The 21,596-nt window shown below is 37.3% G+C and overlaps 2 protein-coding genes and 1 non-coding gene across 9 annotated transcripts in view; all 3 read right to left on the bottom strand.

Annotated features, from left to right (window-relative positions):
* LOC126377581 (probable phytanoyl-CoA dioxygenase) overlaps positions 1-11,292 on the bottom strand; it is a 103,516-nt gene extending 92,224 nt beyond the window's left edge. For both annotated transcript variants that reach the window (XR_007567869.1, XM_050025391.1), the window contains exons 1-8: positions 10,927-11,292; positions 9,845-9,964; positions 8,512-8,623; positions 5,285-5,413; positions 3,426-3,506; positions 2,179-2,325; positions 1,562-1,705; positions 473-610 (exon numbers count right to left, since the gene is read on the bottom strand). Coding sequence is in view for 1 of the 2 variants with exons in the window: in XM_050025391.1 (XP_049881348.1) it covers positions 473-610; positions 1,562-1,705; positions 2,179-2,325; positions 3,426-3,506; positions 5,285-5,413; positions 8,512-8,623; positions 9,845-9,964; positions 10,927-10,970 (915 nt within the window). In the remaining variant the exon portion in view is untranslated. The remainder of the gene's footprint in view (positions 1-472; positions 611-1,561; positions 1,706-2,178; positions 2,326-3,425; positions 3,507-5,284; positions 5,414-8,511; positions 8,624-9,844; positions 9,965-10,926) is intronic.
* An 820-nt stretch (positions 11,293-12,112) lies between these two features.
* Positions 12,113-21,596, bottom strand: part of LOC126377502 (uncharacterized) — a 104,922-nt gene continuing 95,438 nt past the window's right edge. For 4 of the 6 annotated variants that reach the window (XM_050025241.1, XM_050025244.1, XM_050025242.1 and 1 more), the window contains 4 exons: positions 20,913-21,082; positions 19,725-19,938; positions 18,228-18,363; positions 12,113-16,144 (listed from right to left, as the gene is read on the bottom strand). In XM_050025241.1, the coding sequence (XP_049881198.1) occupies positions 15,793-16,144; positions 18,228-18,363; positions 19,725-19,938; positions 20,913-21,082 (872 nt within the window). In that variant the 3' untranslated portion in view covers positions 12,113-15,792. The remainder of the gene's footprint in view (positions 16,145-18,227; positions 18,364-19,724; positions 19,939-20,912; positions 21,083-21,596) is intronic. The other 2 variants (XR_007567867.1, XM_050025243.1) reach the window with 2 other exon arrangements.
* Trnar-ucg (transfer RNA arginine (anticodon UCG)) lies at positions 17,514-17,586 on the bottom strand. Its single transcript has one exon. It is a non-coding gene; the product is annotated as a tRNA-Arg (tRNA).

Below are 21,596 nucleotides of genomic sequence, written 5' to 3' on the forward strand. Positions count from 1 at the left end.
GAGCATAAGGACACTTTTTAGGGTTCCAAACCTCAAAAGGAAAAATTTAACCTTAATAGAATCACTTTGTTGTCCAACCGTCTGTCCGTCTGTTGTAATTAACATCTAAATACTTATGTCTGCAGTCCCTTGAAGCTGTAAAAAAATCAAGCTGCAGCAAGACGCAGCTATTTTTAGCCATAGACCTACCCATTATATTTCCTCTCCGGTTCTCTAGTCTTCAATATGGTTCTCTTTTCTTCAACTCTTTCCAGCACTTTTTCATTTGACACCATTTCAGTCCAGCTTATACCCTCCATCCTTCGCCAACACCACATCTCAAACGCTTCCAACCTCTCTCTGTCTCTGTGTCATAGTCCACGTTTCATTTCCATAGAGTGCAATGCTCCAAATATATGATTTAATAAGTAAGCTATCCAAATAAAATAAATAAATGTCAATAGCACCCTGTATAAAATAGAGCTGGTTTTACCTGGAAGTTGATATGGAAGCCCCTCCTCCTTGCTTCAGCTTCTATTTCATCAGCGATGTGTTGCTGCACGGAGCCAGCCACGTCCACGTAGTGGCACTCGCTGTTCGCGTAGTGACACGAAATCGACTTGCGGTAGTTCTGGAAATATTTTTATACATTGTTTGAGGTTTACGCGTCCTTCCGTCAAATAAATTGTGTACGGTCACGAGCATTAATATGTATACACTTTGGTACCATGTCACATTAACTTTTTTGACAAATTGAACTGTAAGTCTCACTAAATGTCAAATATGTTGGTGCGACAGAGTCCTAAAGTGGGTACATTATATTGCTCATGACTGTACAGTAAAATTTTTATTCATTTTAGGTCTAAAAAATAAGGTATCTTGAAAAAATATGTGAAGTAAGGAGTGGTATGATTGATTGATTGAATACTCTACTGTCTTCTGTATTTCCGAATGCATATAACTCGGGTGCTTTCAAGGCCAGTGTGAACAGGCACCTTCTGGGAGCTCCATCTTAGGCCTCGTCAATGCCTTCGGGCAAGTTTCGGGCCAAGGTAAAAAAAATGCCATGGATGTCGATGAAGTAGTGGAAAAGGTGACAAAAAGAGATTTGAAGTTAAAAAGTGAAATGCTGTCGCTCTTTGGGCTTGAATAATCGTTGTGGATAACTGCGCGATCTGCGGCAATCATATAATGATTGCCGCAGAATTCTAGTTCTGTGCAATAAAGTATATTTGATTTGATTTGATAATGGACCTGTGCTTAGGGTGCCAAGCTAACCAGGCACCTGCTACCAATGAGGAGTGCACAGTAGCCTGGGGTGTTTGTAATCATGCATCCTTCCACTGTATCTCACGTTGGCTTGAGACTCGGCAAGTGTGTCCTTTAGACAACAGAGAATGGGAATTCCAGAAGTATGGCCACTAGAGCAGATAGTCCCACAAAGGCCCTAAATGGAGCTACCTTTAAAGGTAAACGATGATATTCGGCTTAAAATGTCAATATTGCATTAAGTTCCTATTAAATTAACTCATTTTCATCATAATTACATCAGGTGCAAATGAATGTAACAATAAATAAATACCTTAGTAACATTGGGCCCGGAGCCATGCACCAGCAGGGGGTGGAAGAAGACAGTATCCCCGGGCGACATTTCCAGGTGTATCCGGGACTGGACCGGAGCCACCACCAGCTCAGATATGATGCCGTGGTACAACTTGTTCGAGTCCTGTGGTAAACAATAAACAATTGTTGAATGAAGAAATCTACTGCAGTTCTTGATATTCTACTAAGACTAAGATGTAGTCGGTAACCTAGTCTACTGGGTACGTAAATAAAGTATCCGATAGATGGCGTACCATGATTCGAATTTTGGAATTTTGATTTTTGAGACACAGATGGCCTTTTTTCTAATAATGTACCAAGATACTTTATCTTAGATTTAATGAATGAAGTGAGATGGAAAAATAAACATATTTCTGGTAAAACAACAACACAACAAAACATCGTGAGGAAACCCACGTTCCCGAGAAATGCATTTTCGGAGGTATGTGACTGAACTTGTATTGGGCTGGTGTTCCCTTCGCAGGTTGGAAGGTCAGGCAGGCAGTCGCTGCAAGCGGACCCTGCCATTGGCAGATGTATCACCAGGAGAGAGATGCGGGGAGATGTGTTACCAGGAGCCACACGGTGCTGCCTTACCTCCAGGTTGCCGTGGGCGTGTATAAGCCCCTGGTGGTGCGAGCCCGGCACCACGTACAAGCACCCGTTGTCCCGGGTCACGGCGTCCACGGCCGTCCACGACGCTACGATCTTATGCGCGGGCCGGAACGGGAAGTAGTACAGATCCTGAAATATATAACGTCAATTTTACATAACGAACGTCTCATCCGCCTAAAACTACTGCAGCTTCTCACAACCTGTATAGCCGGGGAAAAGAAGCTGCAAGAAAAACCTCGGCACAGGGCCCAAGACGTTCTTTAAAAAAATAAAAATAAACATAAAATATTGTTATACAATTGAGTAATTGAGCTGCCTAATATCAGTTCTCAGACAGTTAATCCCATGCATTCATATCTTCTAAATAATCACTAACTTTATAATAACCTTTTTTGTAAAGTTTTTGTTTAACTACTGTCTTAAAACAGTTGAAAGGCAAATTCTGAATGTCAATGGGAATCTTATTGTAAAAACTTATACATTGCCCCTTAAAAGATTTAGTAATCTTATGTAATCGACTGACTTGTAAAGCAGGTTTATTTTTATTCCTGGTATTAACAATGTGCCGATCGCTATTTTTTGCAAATAATCCTATATGTTTTTTACATATATTAAGTTTTCAAAGATATATTGTGATGCCAAAGTTAAAATATTAATTTCTTTAAATTTATTTCTAAGTGACATCTTGGGTCCCAATTTGTAAATCGCCCGAATGGCTCGCTTTTGCAGAACAAAAATGCTGTTAATATATATGCAGCATGACCCCACAGCAAGATGCCGTACGACATTAGACTGTGGAAGTAGGCAAAATCATGAACTGAACCCCCCTCTCAGTATTTGTTACGGTCGTGATCACCGTATCACCTTATAAACCAGAGGTCAAGCGTTTTTACGGTTTTACCTGCAAAAAGTAAATAATGAAACCATTTTGGTTTTTCCAATGCTCTTTAATTATTTTTTGTAATTAAAAAAGTTTGTTTTAATTAGAATCAGAATCATTTATTCAACGTAATTCTTGTCAAACATTGCCGCAAAAACCGACAGGAGAAAAATCTCGTCGACTTGTGTCTACCTCAGGTTTTGATTTTTGTGTTTTTTTTTTAAATAAACATACACAAAAGTCGCCTATTGAGCTATTTTCTTGACGACATTTTATTGTAGATTTACCGCAAATGGCATTAACTACTTGGTCGGGAAAATGCATGCGTGCGAGTGTGTGTTGTTGTTACCTGATGCGGCGGATGGCGGCCGGTGCCCGGAGGCTTGTTGATGAACATGCTATGCATCGCCCTGATGTTGTCGCCATACTTCTGTTGATATACAAGGTGTTAGTAACATCGCAACTAAAACTTTGATGGACGATTCAGGCCATGATTCTGAGTAGATGTCAAGTGGAATTTCCTGTCGGAAAATTAATGAAAATTGTAGTCATCATCATCAGCCCATTAACGTCCCCACTGCTGGGGCACGGGCCTTCCCTATGGATGGATAGGGAGATCGGGCCTTAAACCACCACGCGGGCTCAGTGCGGATTGGTAGTTATTAACAACTGCTAATGCAGCCGGGACCAACGGCTTAACGTGCCTTCCGAAGCACGGAGGAGCTCGAGATGAAAACTTTTTTTGTGGTCACCCATCCTATGACCGGCCTTTGTGAAAGTTGCTTTACTTCAACAATCGCAGACCGAGCGCGTTTACCGCTGCGCCACCGAGCTTCTCCTAAAAATTGTAGTGTATTATTAAATTAAAAACGTTCCATACTTTTGTCAACTAGCGATATAGATTTTTCAGATGATTTGCTTCGATATGGCCTTTTAACTCCTAAGAGTTGCGGATTCATGACAGAGTTAGATCTTGTTTCGATTGAATTTTCTATACGTGAGGGGGATGATTAAGACCAATTTTATCTTAGGTATACTAGCTTTTGCACGCTACTTCGTCCGCGTGGCGTGTTATAAAAGAGAGATCTTTGTGTGTGTGGGAGTGCATGTCAAATTTCTTATGCAATTTAGATTTTTTCATACATTTTTTTCCCGCTAACTCCCATTTTTCAAAATACAGCCATAACTAAACTTTATATTTACTAAGGTATGCATGCATGCTAGATTGAAAACATCTACTCGTATCTTACGCGGTTCAGATTTTTTCATACAAAGGTTTTTTCCCGCTAACTCCCGTTCCCTTGGGAATTTTGCAATATCCTGTAACAACTAAGCTTTAAGTTTACTAAGGTGCCTGCATGCCAAATTTCAAGCGTCTAACTTAATTGGTTTAGATTTTTCTTACAAAAGGATTTTCCCGCTAATTCCCGTTCCCGTGAGAATTTCGGGAATTCCTTTCTTAGTGCACCTCTACGGTACCTAAGCTAGGTCTCTTCCAAATTTCAAGTGCCTACGTTTAGCCGTTTAGGCTGTGCGTTGATATGTCAGTCAGCCAGTTTCTCCTTTTATTAAGTTCATTAATTTTTTGATTGCTTGTTAAACTTATTTTCTACCATTATATTTCAGTATTTCGAACACAATTCTTGTAATTGTTATGCCAATAAATGGTCATACTCATGATTCTGAGTTAATATCAAGTGGAGATCGCGTGGGCCGTGTCTCGCTCGCACTTACGGTAAGAATGATATTTTTCTACAGGTCCCAGGTTTGAATCCCGGTAGGGAAATATTACAAAAATTACTTTATGATCTCTAGTCTGGTTAGGAGATTACAGGCTCACCTGGGGGGTTCAAATGGCCACATCAAAGCAATTCATCTAAGAAAGCAATATTGCAATTTGACATTTGCGCATATAAAAGTAAGTGCGCAATGCAAACAAATGTCAAATAGCAATATTGCTTTCTTAAACGAATTGCTTCGATGTGGCCATTTTAACCCCCCTTATTGTCCAAAAGTAAGATGGTCCGTGCGTCGGAAGGTTCGTTCAGCCGTTGGTCCCGGTTACTACTTACTGATGTAAGTAAGCAGTCGTTTCATGAATTAGGGTTTGGCGGCTCAATAATTACCCTGACACCAGGGTTGATGAGGTTGGTTATCCACCACACAACCCAAACGATAGAAGAGTAATAACATCGTTTATTTGCTTACCAGATCACTCTTTACCCCGGGAGGTAAGTTGTATTGTGTGTCTGCCCCCACCAGTTGGCACACGACGTGAAGTAAGGCAGGATTCTCTATGTACTGGGCGAAAACATCGTCGAATAGGATGTCTTGTAGCTGTAAAAGAAAAATATATAGCATAAACTCACGCCTATATTCCCAATTGGGGTAGTCAGAGTTTTGTTATTCTAAAATGTACGATAAAATATTATAATTTTACTAGCCGTGGTAGGCCAGTTAGTAAATGATCAAGCACATCATGAAATCACATCATGCACATCATCATGTGTCCTCTAACATGATGGACTAATGTTACGGGCGATAGGCTGATCCCTTATCATCATAAGGTTCATCATATCCATCTTTGGACTTCGTATCAACAGTGGCTGCAAGTTGTCTTTGATTACTTGTGGCTCTGCCCACCCCATTAGGGATTACGGGCGTGAGTTTATGTATGTATGTATGTACATCATGATATGATCAATTCTACGATCTGGCCACGAGATAATACATGTTTAAGTTTTTTTTTTATAAATAAACATATTCTATTCTATTCTCCTCAGCCATAACACCTTGCGAAATGACGTAGATTCAAAAATGTTAAATTGACCATCAACAAGTTTATCTATGATAATTACATTGTATAATAATATAATATGATTGATTTGATTGGATGATTTTGATTTGTCTGATTTTTTTTACATTTTGCCTCATCTTATAGTTGTCTGGAAGAAATCGCTTTAAGCGATAAGGCCGCCATTTTCCATGTACTTAGTTAAGAGACTTTTTGTAATTATTTCTTTTTATTTTGGTGCAATAAAGTGTATTTGTATTGTATTGTATGATTCTGATTTTTGATAAATCTGGTACCAAGCACAACATTTTCACCAGACAGGTTTTTCCTGACGGTTGCCTGATGGCTCTGCCCACCCAAATAGGGATACGGTCGTGACTTCACGTACACACTTGTATCGAAACCACAACATCATTTAATAATACACAATCGAGCTTGAACCTTGGACCTGATATCGTCCTCATAATTACCATAATTATTTATCTCCTGTCATATATGCAGGTATATAAACTTGTATACCTAAGTAAATTCACGTAAATCTTAAAATGCTATTTTTTTCTTTTTATTGTGTTTTTTTTTGTGTATCCTATTGTGTGCAAATTAACCATACTTTAATTTTATGAATGCAAAAGTAACACTGTCTGTCTGTTACCTCTTCACGACTAAACCACTTGACCAATTAGGATGAAAATTAGAACATAATGTGTACGTACACGTACTCAGGTCTTTACCATACAATAAATAATAATAGATAAAGAAAAATAAGACGATTCAAAGTGTTACTATGTTATCTATTAAATCTTCTTCTTATCGTATGGGTTGTGAGGTGGAATACAGCCTCAACAACCCTGGTGTCAGGGTTATGATTGAGCGGCCAAAGGCCCCTGACATGGCTCATGTAACGATTACTCACTTAACCGGGACCAACGACTTAACGTGCCTTCCGAAGCACGGATCATCTTACTTTCGGACAATCAGGTGATCAGCCTGTAATGTCCTTACCAAACTAGGGATCACAAAGTGATTTTTGTGATATATCCCCACCGGGATTCAAACCCGGGGCCTCCGGATCGTGAGTACAACGCTCAACCACTGGACCACAGAGGCCGATCTATTGAATAAAGATATAGCTACTTTATCATTGACTCAGGCAGTACCAACCACACAGATTCGACAAACATAACAATATAAATATTATTAAACACTTCATTCCTTTATCTTTGCAGTTGGCGATAAATTAATTAAATACAATAACATCCTTACTAACGTTATAAACGCAAAAGTAATTCTGTATATCTTCGCCATTTAATAAAAACCACTTAGGCACCTTTTTGGGAACTCGGTGGCGCAGCGGTTAACGCGCTCGGTCTGCGATTGTTGAAGTAAAGCAACTTTCGCAAAGGCCGGTCATAGGATGGGTGACCACAAAAAAAAGTTTTCATCTCGAGCTCCTCCGTGCTTCGGAAGGCACATTAAGCGGTTGGTCCCGGCTGCATTAGCAGTCGTTAATAACCATCAATCCGCACTGGGCCCGCGTAATGGTTTAAGGTCCGATCTCCCTATCCATCCACAGGGAAGGCCCGTGCCGTGGGGACGTTAATAGGCTGATGATGATGAGGCACCTTTTTAAAAAATCGCATTGTGACGTGATTTTCTCCAATAAAATCTTTTTATTCAATTAAATTAATTCCAGGTGATTTGCAGAATTGAGTCTGAATTGAGTTGCAATTGTAACGGCCTCCGTGGTCCAGTGGTTGACCATTGGGCTCACGATCCGGAGGTCCCGGGTTCGAATCCCGGCGGGGACACATCACAAAAATCACTTTGTGATCCGTAGTGTGGTTAGGACATTACAGGCTGATCACCTGTTTGTCCGGAAGAAAGATGATCCGTGCTTCGGAAGGCACGTTAAATCGTTGATCCCGGTTACTATTTACTGAAGTAAGTCAGTAATCGTTACATGAGCCATGTCAGAGGCTTTTGGCGGCTCAATAATATCTCTGACACCAGGGTTGCTGAGGTTGGTAATCCACGTCACAACCCACATGATAGAAGACCTGGATTGCAATTAGCTTGTCTATTGCAAGGTGTTCTTTTTTTTGTTAATAGCTGTGGTAGCCCAGTTGGTAGAACGCTTGCTACTTTGAGGCCGCAGGTTCGAATCCAGCACAAGCCTTAACCAATGATTGTCGAATTTGTTTTCGAGTTCATGTTTCGATCATAAATTACTATCACGTGCTTAGCGGCCATATAAAACTCATACATTTAACGGGTGGACGTAAAAGACATTTTAAAAAGATTTAATTAGATATTCAAATTCAAAAATATCTTTATTCAGTAGGTAACATGTACACTTTGGATCGTCAATTTTTACATAACGAACGTCTCATCCGCCTAAAACTACTGCAGCTTCTCACAACCTGTATAGCCGGGGAAAAGAAGCTGCAAGAAAAACCTGGGCACAATATATTTCGGTGGCCCGCAAACTAATCGAAAAAACTATATTTTGAAGTCTCCTACCACCTAAATACTCGTATTTTGCTAAGGACGCCACTGCCGCCGATAACGGAAACCCACGCGGACAAATATGTGAGTGGAAAGCTAGTAAGTAGGTACTTAGTCAAGCATAATGATAACTTACTTTATTAATTAGGTCTTCGCCCTTCAGTCCCTTGGCAAACAAAGAGGGTTCCTTGACAACCGTGATGTTCCCTCTGTCCACTACACCTTTGCTTATTTGGATGAAGCGCTGCCTGGATAAACAATAATTAATGTAAACACCCACACCTCACAGAGCTTTCTGTTAGACCAATGTGATGGTGAGCCGTATCGCCGTCTATAATAGTTGGTCAATAAATTTCCTTCTTAAATAACTAAAATTGTTTTTTAATTTGAATATGAAGCCGTTATTCCACCAAAATCTACATGGAGGAGAGATTGGGTGCCTCTTGGCAGATCCAGTGTCCGTAGCGACAAGGCTTGTATACAGGGTGTTAGTGACATCGTAACGAAAACTTGAGGGATGATTCAGACCATGATTCTGAGTTGATATCAAGTGGAATTTTCCGTCGCAAAAGTATGGATAGGAAAATAATTAAAAAAAACACAAAAAAATTCATGCATTTTTTGACAGGAAATTCCACTTGATATCAACTCAGAATTATGGTCTGAATCATCCCCCTCAATATTCGTTACGGTGTCACTAACACCCATACCTACCTGTATGGCTACCGTATGTACTTGTACGGGGTGTAAGTGACATCGTAACGAATACTGAGGGGGATGATTCAGCTGATTATTCTGAGTTAATATCAAGTGGAATTTTTCATCGCAAAAGTATATCATTGAAAATAATTTAAAAAAACTAAAAAAAAAGCATGAATTTTGCGACGAAAAATTCCACTTGATATTAACTCAGAATCATGGCCTGAATCATCCCCCTGAGTATTCGTTACGATGTCACTAACACCCTGTATAAACACTGTACTCTGTCTCTTAGGAATAACAATCCCTGAACAGCATGGTGTATTGTTGTAATGGTGTTCTTTTGTAAATTGATGATTTGATCATCATTAAACGCTCTAAACTATGAGGCTGGCATAACCACCAAGAGTAGCTCAAGCCTGGAAAAAAATTAGATAAAAAAAATGAAGCCCAGTGAAGTTGTAGCCCAGTTGGCAGAACGCCGTCGCAGGTTCGCATCCAGCACAGGCGTAAACCAATGATTGTCCAATTTGTTTTCGAATTCATGTTTGGATCATAAATGATTATCACTTACTCAGTGATGAAGAAAAACATCGTGAGGAAACCCACATTCCCGAGAAATGCATTTTCGGAGGTATGTGATCTAACCTGTATTGGGCTGGTTTTCACTTCTGTAAAAAACCAGACCTGTCAAATCTTCAGGTGAGGTAAGCAAACCCTGTGAAAAACGAAACAGGGGGATGGTGGTTTTTTTAAATATGAATACTTACTTATAACTATACAGGGATGCGAAATCTATCAGTTTTTTTATGACCAGATATCCATTGTCATGGTAGAATTTATGTTGTTCTGGAGATAGCGTATAAGTCTGTGGCAACTCAGCAAACACTCTGAAAGCAGACACGAAAAAATACATGAATACCTATTTAAAAAAGATTTTATATCCTAAAAAGAGAACTTAATTTGGATACCATAGTGTAATAGTAGGTCAGGGTGCGGTGGGGTGGCCCTTGGGCCACCTCTAGGCCGCCAACCAGCCAACATGTTTATTTAAATAGGTATGAATTTATGCTTAAGGTCGTAAGGCCCACATGTCTTTTAAAATCCAAATCCCATTGTTTAACTATTGTGTCTGGAAATCCGGGCGTTACGAGGTTAAAGTGTTTATGCTTTATTATATTATGTGTTAATAGTTATGCCTAATGCCTTTTATGTCTTGCCTTTTATGCAAATTTATGACATAAAATTTTATGCAACAAAATAGGAAACCAGTCAAACCAGCCATTGTACTGTATAGCAAAGTATACACAGTCAACTTAAAAGTTATAAGTTTATAATTATTAACATAACAAAACATAGCATCACCCCTGCATACCCGAAGGAATAGGCAGAGGTGTATAGTATATGTATACACCCACTCCTCGCCAGCTATGTTTATGTCCCATGTAATAGGGGAAGAATCTATTGCCAATTAAATAATATACCTAGTTAAGTTAAAAAGCGGGGTAGAAACAACAAAAAGTATCCAGACATTTATAGAATCTACTGTAAGACATACAGCTGCTCTGTGTGGCCTCCTGACCTCAAGGAGCAGTGTTCCGACACCTCAGGGTGTGAAGAAGATCAACAAATTCCCTAAATAGTTTGATTATTCTAAGGTTTTATATTGCATGTATTATTAGGTTACGGTAAATGTATATTTTATGAGCCTCAGTTGCCAATAGCAATAAACATTTAAATACAATAAAAATAAAGCTTGTCAAAATACTGACTCTGCTCAATTCGATAGGGATATGGGCGTGATTATATGTATATAAAATAAATATATGATATAATAAATGAATCTACTTACTGTTTAGGAATTACTTTCACACTTTTCGTTGTCTTAACATCCATGTTTAAAAAGTAAAAATATTATTTCCCTCCAAAAATAAGTAAGGCGATAATCACGTAATAATATTTTAAAAACTTGTTTATATTCTTTATTCCTTAGCTTAGTCCTTGAAAATATTAAATGCAATTTACAGCACGACTATTTCGTAATCGAACAACTAAATGACTGAATGAATTTACAATTACAAGGAATATATTAACGTCAAAGTTCCACTTATTTAATCACATTATTGTTAATAATCGACTGTTATCTTATTTTTTTATCAACAAAAACAAAATTGACGACAACAGAACACTGCAAAAAATACTTTCAGCCAGTGTTGTGCGTTCGATCGTGTATTTCGTTTGTCACTGCTACTGTTGTCTGTTACTAAGTAACAGTTAGCGCGATCCAGCAACGCCATCAAATCAAATCAAATATACTTTATTGCATAGAACTAAAATTTCAACAATCAGACATAACACATGAATACAGTACAATTTACCATCTATATTTTATTAGGGAACGTGGCTTGGAAAGTCCCTAATTACTGGCCAGTTAGTAATTGTAGTTACTCGGGTACTCTGGTAGCCTCGTGTAAGATAGCGATTAGCAAGTACTTAAGTAATATGTTTTATTTTTAATATCTCTGGCCTATTATTTTTTGGTACTTAAAAGGCCAATGGTTGCTAATAATATGTCACGCCATTTATAATTTAGTCTTTATTTTGATAACTTTTTTACACGGTCATTAAGAATTGCAAAAGATACAGTACTGTTAATTTTACATTCAGCACCATTTTAATAAACACCCAATAAATAATATATCCTATTATTCGTATTCGTCGTTTTTGGTACCTAGTATGTTTATGCACAACCCTACTTATGTCATTTTGTTTGAAGCTAGTTTGACGTTACGAATTTACGTTCCTAAACACGCATTACTGTTCAAGACAAACCACAAACCAATCGGATATGAGAAAATATATAAAATTACTAAAAAAATGTTTATTACTTTACTTTTATCGGACTAGGAACCAATCTATAATTTAAAAAGAAGTAATTTGTAATACGATGTATAGCACTTTACATACCTACAGCTAGGGCTGCTGAAATGCTGAGGTATTCAAAATAAGCGTTTATTTTGTGAAATAAAACAATGCCATGAAAATATAATAAGTATTTTTATTCTGTAGTCTTAGGTCCGGTTATAAATACATACGAAATATAAAATACAATATTAATTTGTTACTTTTTTACTTTATATAAATAAATTCAATTACCTTCGTTAGATTTGAATATTCTTGTCTTTTCTATAGTTTACATATAAGTACAACTATTTGGTGTATACTATTATGAATATTAATAATTAAAAAGTCAATCATGAAAACATCAACATCATGAAAACATCGTGAGGAAACCCACATTCCCGAGATGTGTTTCGGAAGTGTGTGACCGATCGTGTAGCGGTCAGACAGGCAGTCGCTTCTATAAAAAAAACTGTACCTGTCAAATCTTCAAGGTAAAGGCGGGCCCTGTGAAAACTCTAGGAAGATGATGATAATGAATGAATAAAATTCAATAAGTACAAGGTTTTAAAATCTCAAGTGATTTTATCTAATACAATTTTTAGTAACTATTTGGAATGTTTTTTTACAGTTAAAAATTAAATAAAAGTAAGTAATAAAATATAACATGTCTCCTACCTATCATCCTATGTGATAATCGCCAAACTAATCTTAGTCTAAAATTATAATATAAAAATAATTTTCCCTAAAAATAATTTTGTGATTATTTCTTACATTATGGCATGTCTATCTTTTTGTGTTTTTTCACACTCTTTGATATATTTTAAAAAAATACAAAAAGAAGCGAACACACCTGCATAATTTAATTTAAACCTATTTATATTTACTGCAAAATATACAGCGGAAATAGAATATTTAAAATAAACATTTAATATTTACAATAGTATTTTTCTATGAAAATAATTACATTATTTAAAAAAAAGATGTGAAAATATTAACTTATTTTTTAAAACTGTGACATGAGACTAGATCTGGTTTGGAAGTAAAATTAAAAAGAAAAAATGTGCAAAAAGTCTTAAAAGGTACATTTGATCGGTGTAAAAAAGTATTTTTTAATCTGTTGGTAACTAATAATATTCGGAATCAAACTCCGAAGTCTCGTTCAAAAATCTGTAAAAAAAATTACATTATAAGTTCCAAAACGTTCGAAAGACGAAATAAAATTTAACTTTTGAATATGACTCAAAAAAATATTTTATAAACTATTAGTAAATATAAGAAAATGAGTATAATCCACCACACCCACGCCGCGTACATATAATATTACCTATCACATTTTTTTACACTAAATAGGCATCAAATTATGTTTATATATTTTATTTACATTGTTATCTCATAAGTAAGTACCTACAATAAAATTAATCTTAATAAAAAGCATTTTAACTATAGTCCATTAACAAGGTAAAAGCCAACTTAGTTCGCAAATACTACTTTTATTGTTAGAAAATAGAGCTGTTATTTTCATAATTAAGTTTTATTACAAAATCTTTAAATATAAGGTGTTAGTGACACCATACCAATACTGATAGAGTTAATATCAAGTGGAATTTTCAGTCGCAAAATTCATGTTTTTTGTGTTTTTTTTTTATCATAACCATATTATATTCAGATAATATTTTATTTCAATTTGTAATAAACAGATTTAATGTATTATTTATTTTTTATTATTATTTTCAATTCCTTACTTTTTCGATGGAAAATTCCACTTTTTAACTCAGAATTTCGATTTTTAGCTGAATTATCCCCCTCAGTATTCAATACGATGTCACTAACACCCTGTATGAAGGTAATCAAGTAGCCGCGAGCTCAGGGCGTTGTCTAAAAAAGAATGCATTAGAAACTACATAACCTACTTATATTACACCCAGTTTACAAGCTAATATTAAATAAGAAAACACAAGCTCAGGCGTTATTTATCTTAAAATAGTTAGAAACCGCTTGGGCAATAAAAAAATATGAGTGAACTTTTGAAAGTGTTTTTTACGTAATTTCGTTGCCAAAAACTTTAAAAATAAAAAGTATAGCAATAGCGCATTGGTATATTTTTTGTGGACCGTATTTTATTCTTATAGATCTGTTAAAAATTAAAAAATAAAGAAAATACAATTAATATCTGTAGATATAACAGACTTTCAAAAACCCATAAGTACATAAATAAAAATCAGTTTCTAATTACTTAGAAAACGCCAATATCAGGACGTCCAAAGTACACTGGATACGCCAAAACCATCAAACTACTCGTCTATCTACTGAAGTTAGCTGCGAAACAAGCGAGTGCGAATTCAAACATTAGTGTGAAGCTAGAAGCAAACTACTTCGAATTTTATAGGCATTAGCGATGGGTCGTTATCGGTTTTTGAGATAACGTAACGTAAGCGTTATGTGATTTCCAATAACTAGTTTCTTAACTAGTGATTTTTATAACTAGTTATTTTCACAACGTTCTGAAGCAAACGTGATAATTGTAACGTAAAATCGTTTGGTTAGGTAGCAGTATAACTTAATTCTTCTTCACGCACACGTATCGTGTATCAGTAAAACATATACTTGTTTCATTCACACTTACGCTCGTGTTTCATTTAATACACGAAAGGATCGATTTTGTTGCGATCCTTTTTTTTAGGCGCGTTTTACATTACTCGTTTTACTCCTTTACGTTGTCAAAGCTATGTGTAAGGTGGTCAATGTAAAACGTCGTTTTCATCTTGTCATTACGAATATTGTAAAACCAGTGATTTTGCGTGAGTAGTGAAAGTAGCCAAACATCGACGCTATGCCTTAAACATAAGAGTGAATTCGATTTAACTTTATGGCGTTGTGATTAAAAGAGTTATTGAAGACTGATGCCTATTTCGATCGTTTAAATGGCGTTATGAATATCACTAGTTTTTGTTGTAGTGGAAAACGAGTGATCACTGTTCGAGCTCGTAACTGCATATATAACCAGTTATGGTTAATAACGCCCATCGCTAATAGGCATTCCACCGGGTTTAAACCCGACAAACAACCGATTATGGTAACCGATATTGATGTGTTTAAATTAAACCAGATGCTTGGGTAAAACCCGTACGAACTCACAAACTGGGTGTTTTGGTTCTTCGGGTGTTTACCTAAGTACTGGGTTTAAACCCGGGTGTTTTGCCCATACAAGCAACTGTGAGCGTCCCTTTACAACGCGCCTTTTGAAAATGCAGTTTCTTTTTAACATAAGCTCACGACTTGCAATAAATCTCTTTTGACTTTTTGACTGAAGTCGTAATAATTCAAATTTATTTTAACCAGGTGAGATTGTGATTTAAGCAAAGATATCTTTAATTTAAAAAATCGTGGCTAAAACTTAAGACAAGTATGAAATTGATTTTTTTATTACTTAAAGTGGAAGAAAGGCGATATAAAAACCATAACTATAAAAAAAACTGTATTTTACAACAGGACTTTTTGTGTAAATCTAGCATAACATCAAAATTAACTAACTACATAAACATTAATATTTATTATTGTTAATATTACGTTATCACCTCGGCATAAAACATGAAAAATAATAACACAATTTTTGCGTGAATCCAAACGTAACAGTCTAAAAACAAGTCCCTAAAGTACATAAAAAAATATTAAAATTTGTATTTTATTTACTGGCACAGTTCTAAATATTACTGGACTAAATATACTTAAAGCTTTTTTAAACTTTATTGTCACATAAAACTTTTTCAATCCCCACCTTAGTCCAGAACTATTTCCTAACACTTCTTACTACTTCTTAATTAAGCTCATCCCTCCCACGCCAATCACTTTTACCCCAATCACCTTTACCTCGGTCATGTTTACCCCTACGGTCACCGGTACCCCTACGGTCACCGGTACCCCTACGGTCATCGTTACCCCTACGGTCGTCGTTAACCCTAAGGCCATCGTTAACCCCGTCCCACTCGTTACTCCAATCGTTACCGTCATCCCTGCCCCTGTAATCGACGAATACCCTGACAACTTCACCTTCGTATTTGCGCTGTGAAGGCATGAAGTAGAAGTCTGGCTGCGCTGAGAGGCCTGGTGGCTCGCCCCGTGCTCCCCGAGGCAAGGAGTACGTTGCGCGCTCTGGTCGGCCGGTGTAGCTGGAAGAAGGAATTTGGGGTTTAACTGCGGTACAACAATGCAGGACGGAAGGGGCAAGTCTCAGGGACTGTAACCTGGAACCAGAGGGCAGCAGTAACTGTCAGTACTATTCAGAGGCGGAGGACAGGGTCCTGGTACGGCTTTGAAATAGACTACTCTGGGCGCCGTCCTACTCGCGTCAGACAGAGTACTGCGGGGCGGAAGGCAAGAGGGAAACCACCGCCCCATTTTTCCCTAAAAAAGTAGCATGGAGAATACTACACCGACAAGAGCGTGGCTCTTGAATTAATGATAATAATGATACATACACATGCAAAAACTTATATAACGTCGCCTTATGTTGAAAGCCACGAAAGCGCCTTTTGAAAAATCACAACAAATTGTTATTAACATAACTTCGAAATAGGAACGCTAATTTCAATCTAGGTGAAACAATTGACAACATTTCAAATTTTTAAGCCGTGGTTTTTTTGTGCTATTTCGAAAGTACTTGTTTAAATAGAAGACACGTATTTTTTCTTTTCAAGATTTTTCCACTAGAAGTTACAAAAAATATTTTTTGAAAATTGGATTCTGCCATTGATAGAATGAAGGCAGTATAATGTAATGTACCTTTGCATGCGTATTTAAAACAAGTCGCAAACAAAGTGTCATGTTATGTATGACATTTACTTTTTTTATAATTTTTATGTAAAGGTCTGAACTTATTATGCCTTCCTCTTCTGACCTCGTGGATTTTTCAATATATTTCTATTATTACTGAATTAAAAAATCTGAAAAAATGTGTTTTGTGTAAATCATAGAAATATCTCGAAATGGTTTTCGATTTAAGGCACCTTAGTAAAAATGAAATGTTGTCAATTATGGTCTCCATTTTAACCCTGAATGAAATTAATTGAAAAAAATCAACTACTAAAAACTATTTTTATATTTACTAAATTATTTTTATTTTTATATTTTTATTGATCAATATTATTGTTTTGTCTTGATCACTGTCTGGTTTGCCTGCCCACCCCAATAGTGATGTCGAATCGAGCATGAGTTACGAATACAAGTAGGTAAGTATGCATGGTATATACGTAATTAATAGTGTTTGGTGCATTACCTATTATCATTAGTAAGTACCTAGATAAATAAATAAATAATAATAATGTGAAATGACATTTATTATTATTTATTGTAAGGTCAGGTAATGATTTTATATTAATAAAGAAAAAATGCTTATAAAAAATCTGCTTGCAAACGTATAAAGGAGGCAAAATATTTAAAATATGATAATATGTGTTTTATTATGCATATTAAATAATAAAATAATATAAATAACAAAACGTCTTTTCACAAAAACAAAAAAGACAAAAAGATAACATTCGACCGTGACAGGACTCGAACCTGCAATCTTCGGATCCGAAGTCCGACGCCTTATCCATTAGGCCACACGGTCGCTTGAGCAATACCGTGAAATAGGCGAGCTATTGAATTGGCACTATTTAACCCTTTTACGCAATAGGTACATCCTCCAAATATTATATTTTTACTTTTTTATTCGTTTCAATATGTAATAATAATTATTTGAAGATTAAAAATATATATATGTTGATAATTATACACTTTATAGTAGTAAATACTGAATAATGATTACAAATATTACAGTTTAGAAGTACACGCTACTCTCTTGTCTCTTGCAGGGTAGACAGAAATAATGGAGCATCATTATATACTATTCGACAAAACTTTTATATCTCGTGAGGAATATTAAGCATATCACGAACAGATAGACAATGCATGCCTATATTTCCCATAAGGGAGGGCAGAAAATCACGCGACGGGGGGAATTTTAGTGTCTCGGTCATATTCATATCACGTGGATACCAGGATATGCGCCCGGTAAATAAGCTCGTTCCCCATTACATGGGACTTAAACATAGCTGGCGAGGAGTGGGTATATGGGCAAAAAATCCTCCCTTTGATGATCCTCCTGCATACACTACATACAGAGGTGTAACATAGGCTTTCAGGGATACAGGCGTGGTGCGATGTACGTGTAGAGTGAGAGGCAATGTGGTATGATATGGGGCGCCTCACCCCAGCTGCGCCCGCGGGCGCTGCAGCGAGCGCGTGTCGTGGTAGTACTGCGCCGCGCTGTTGGGCGCCCGCGGCCGCCCGCCCGCCGCGGCGGGGGCGGCGCCGGTCAGCTTGCTGCCGTTCATCGGCTTGTTGCCTGGGGAACATAACAAATACTTTATACTACATCTACTATGTGATGTGCTGTTCCCAAAGTGGGAACATTCCCGCAAAAAAAAAAACGCATAAATTATGTAAAAAGACGTTTATTACTACAAATTTAAATCCCGAAACTCTTTTTGATTCCGGGTTTTCCGGATGTTACATTAACAATCCCGGGAGTCCGGAACTTTGCCACCGAAATTCCCGGGATGTTTTTTCGACAATTCCGGGATCCCGGATCTCTATTTATTACCTAGCCTTTAGGCAGATAAGATCAGAGCACAAGAAATGACATAACTAAAGCCCACGACTCTATCCCAATGGTGTACATGTACAGTCATGAGCAAACACCCACTTTAGAACCCTGTCGCACTATCATATTTGACATTTAATGAGCTTTATGATTTAATTTGTCAAAAAAGTTAATGTGACATGGTTTCAAAGTGTATACATATTAGTACTCGTGACCGTACTCAAAAGTATTTCCTTCGCAAGATGAACTATGTCCCCCATTGAGCTTTCTGTAAGACCAACGCGATAGGTGGTGAGCCAACAAGAAATAACAATTTCAAAAAAGCAGCCAGTGCCATTACTATTGAAAAGTTTTTACAACAAGGACATTCTCACTTTGGGAACATTCCTGAGAACGACAGATCACCGCACAGTCTACTCGGAAAGTGCCTTGTTCCTTTTTTGAAAAGGCGCTGAAAGTACGACATTACTGTCATACAAATAAGCGGGAAGAAAAAAAATATAAAACACTATTCCCGCCCACTCTAAATTTAAATTTGAACTTTTTACTTTTAATTTTTAGACGACAACGATAGAAATAGAATTTAAAAATAGAATTGTCAAAAGGCAAAAAGTTTTTATATCCAAGATCGAAAAATAATACTGGCCATTTAATTGTTTTTCTGTAGCCATTTTAAAATGGAATACTAAAAAATATCGTATGAATCGTTTTGTTTTCTTCGAATTTTAATTTGTAAAACTCGCATCGTTTTCTCATTTAATACAATAATCCAAAATACGATATATTTTCGAATATGAGGTTTTTTGAATGAAAACTTTTGATGACTTTAAAAATGCAGAATTCAGTTAAACAAGTTTTTAACAAAATCGACGCAACACGGTTTTTATTAAAGGTACAGCACAAGTAAAGGAAAAAATCGTTAATTTGTTGTTCAATTACAAGAAAATATGGTTTTGCGATGACAAACTTAATTGCGGTTGGTAAACTAATGGCGATTCGATGTATAGAGACAATAGTTTTCCAACGGTAAAGTCAAAGCCTCGGGAACCCTCGGTGCACGAGCACCTCGGACACGAATTTATCACTTTTTTTTAATGACTCACCATTAACAGGCTTCCCGTTCCTGGCTGCTCCAGCACTGCCAGGCCTCGGCGGGGGTGGGTTGGTGGGGCGGGCGGGGGTGGAGGGGGGCCGCTCCCGGAGTGGAGCGGTGGATGTGGTGGAGTTATACTTGTCATCGTTCTCGAAAGGTTCAAACGCGTAGTTGGTGTTCGCTGTTGAGTAGTCCTTCCACGCTGCGTTGGGGATCAGCTGGTCCTGGGAAGGGTGTTCGTTGTAAGGGTCATTGATCTGTTTAGTTATGAAATATATATATCTATTCTAGTTTAGCTTTTTAAAAAAGATGATACAAAATTATGGGATGTCTAAAAAATGGTTAGGTCGAGAGTACCATAAACCGGCGAGTATGGATGAAGACTTTGATGAAAGCGGTGTGCCAGGATCTTGTAAATTGGTGGTGTCTATTCTACCTATTTCAACGGGAAATCAGCGTGATCGTATGTTCCTTTGATTATAGATGCCATAGAGATTTTTTTTTGTTTTGGTTTTCTCCGAAGGGTAAGGCAAAGGGAACTATGCCCATACAGCCATGTCTTAGGTATTTTTTTTCCTTGATGATTAATGAAATGATGAAAGGTGATGATGATGAAATCTAAGCCCCCGCCCTCGGAGTAGACTCCTACTCCGAACCCCAGACGAATTAACTCAAAAGTCCGCATAAACTTTCGAGTTATGAAGCGGCTTCTTGGCACGAAGCGAAAATAGGCAGATACACTTTGTTTATTGAATACTCTGATATAATAAATAACACTCGCGAATGTCTCCCGACTAACTTCGATCATTAACCACAAAACACCACTTCGTATTAATTATTTAGATTATTCAATGAAGAAAGCAACTGTCCCGTTCCCGTTTCCCGCCAAAAAGCCGATGCCATAGAGATGACATTTAAGAAGGATAATGATAACTAAAACCATAGATTTAGAATTTCTGCCCGCTACTAAGTCTATGATTAAAATCAGGAATATGAGATTCTCAGGTATGTGAGAGGAAGGATATGATTATCTGAAAATTGTATAATCGAAATAATATCAAAAACAGATTTAAAATCAAGACACAGATTGCCGGGATTCGAACCATCAACCTTAGGAGTCGTAATCCTACGTTCGCCGATGAGACCACGGGCGGCTTGGCATCAGAGGTTGAATATAAGGTAGTATTAGCAGACGGACCTTCCCCCGCTGGCCGCCGCGGCTCCTGTACAGCGTGCATGCGGCCTGCAGCAGCGCCACCAGCACGAGCGCGGCCACGCAGCCCACCACCACGTACAGCTTGGTCTCGGCCAGGCCGAAGAAGGTACGCGCGTTGCCTTCCGAGGTGTCCACCGGGCGGGTGGATAGCACTGCGAAGAAAGTATACAGATTAATAAAGATCCTCTTGCGGTCGAAATTTCTAGATACAATAGATAATCAATGGGGTTTAGTTTTTAAAAGACATTCGATCTTACTTCTTTAATATGATACTGGTTCAAGCACGAATATTGACCAATGACAGTAGTTCATCAACATCAATCCGCATCAAAATCAGTGGCACATTAAAATAAGCGGCACATCAAAATCAGTGGCACATCAAAATCACTGGCACATCAAAATCAGCGGCACATCAAAATCAGTGGCACATCAAAATAAGTGGCACATCAAAATCAGTGGCACATCAAATTAGTAGCACATCAAATCAGTGGCACATCAAAATCAGTAGCACATCAAAATCAGTAGCACATCAAAATCACTAGCACATAAAAATCAGTAGCACATCAATATCAGTAGCACATCAAATTCAGTAGCACATCAAATTAGTGGCACATCAAAATCAGTAGCACATCAAATTAGTGGCACATCAAAATTAGTGGCACATTA

The sequence above is a fragment of the Pectinophora gossypiella genome, chromosome 23 (assembly GCF_024362695.1).
Source record: "Pectinophora gossypiella chromosome 23, ilPecGoss1.1, whole genome shotgun sequence".
Taxonomy (NCBI): Eukaryota; Metazoa; Arthropoda; class Insecta; order Lepidoptera; family Gelechiidae; genus Pectinophora; species Pectinophora gossypiella.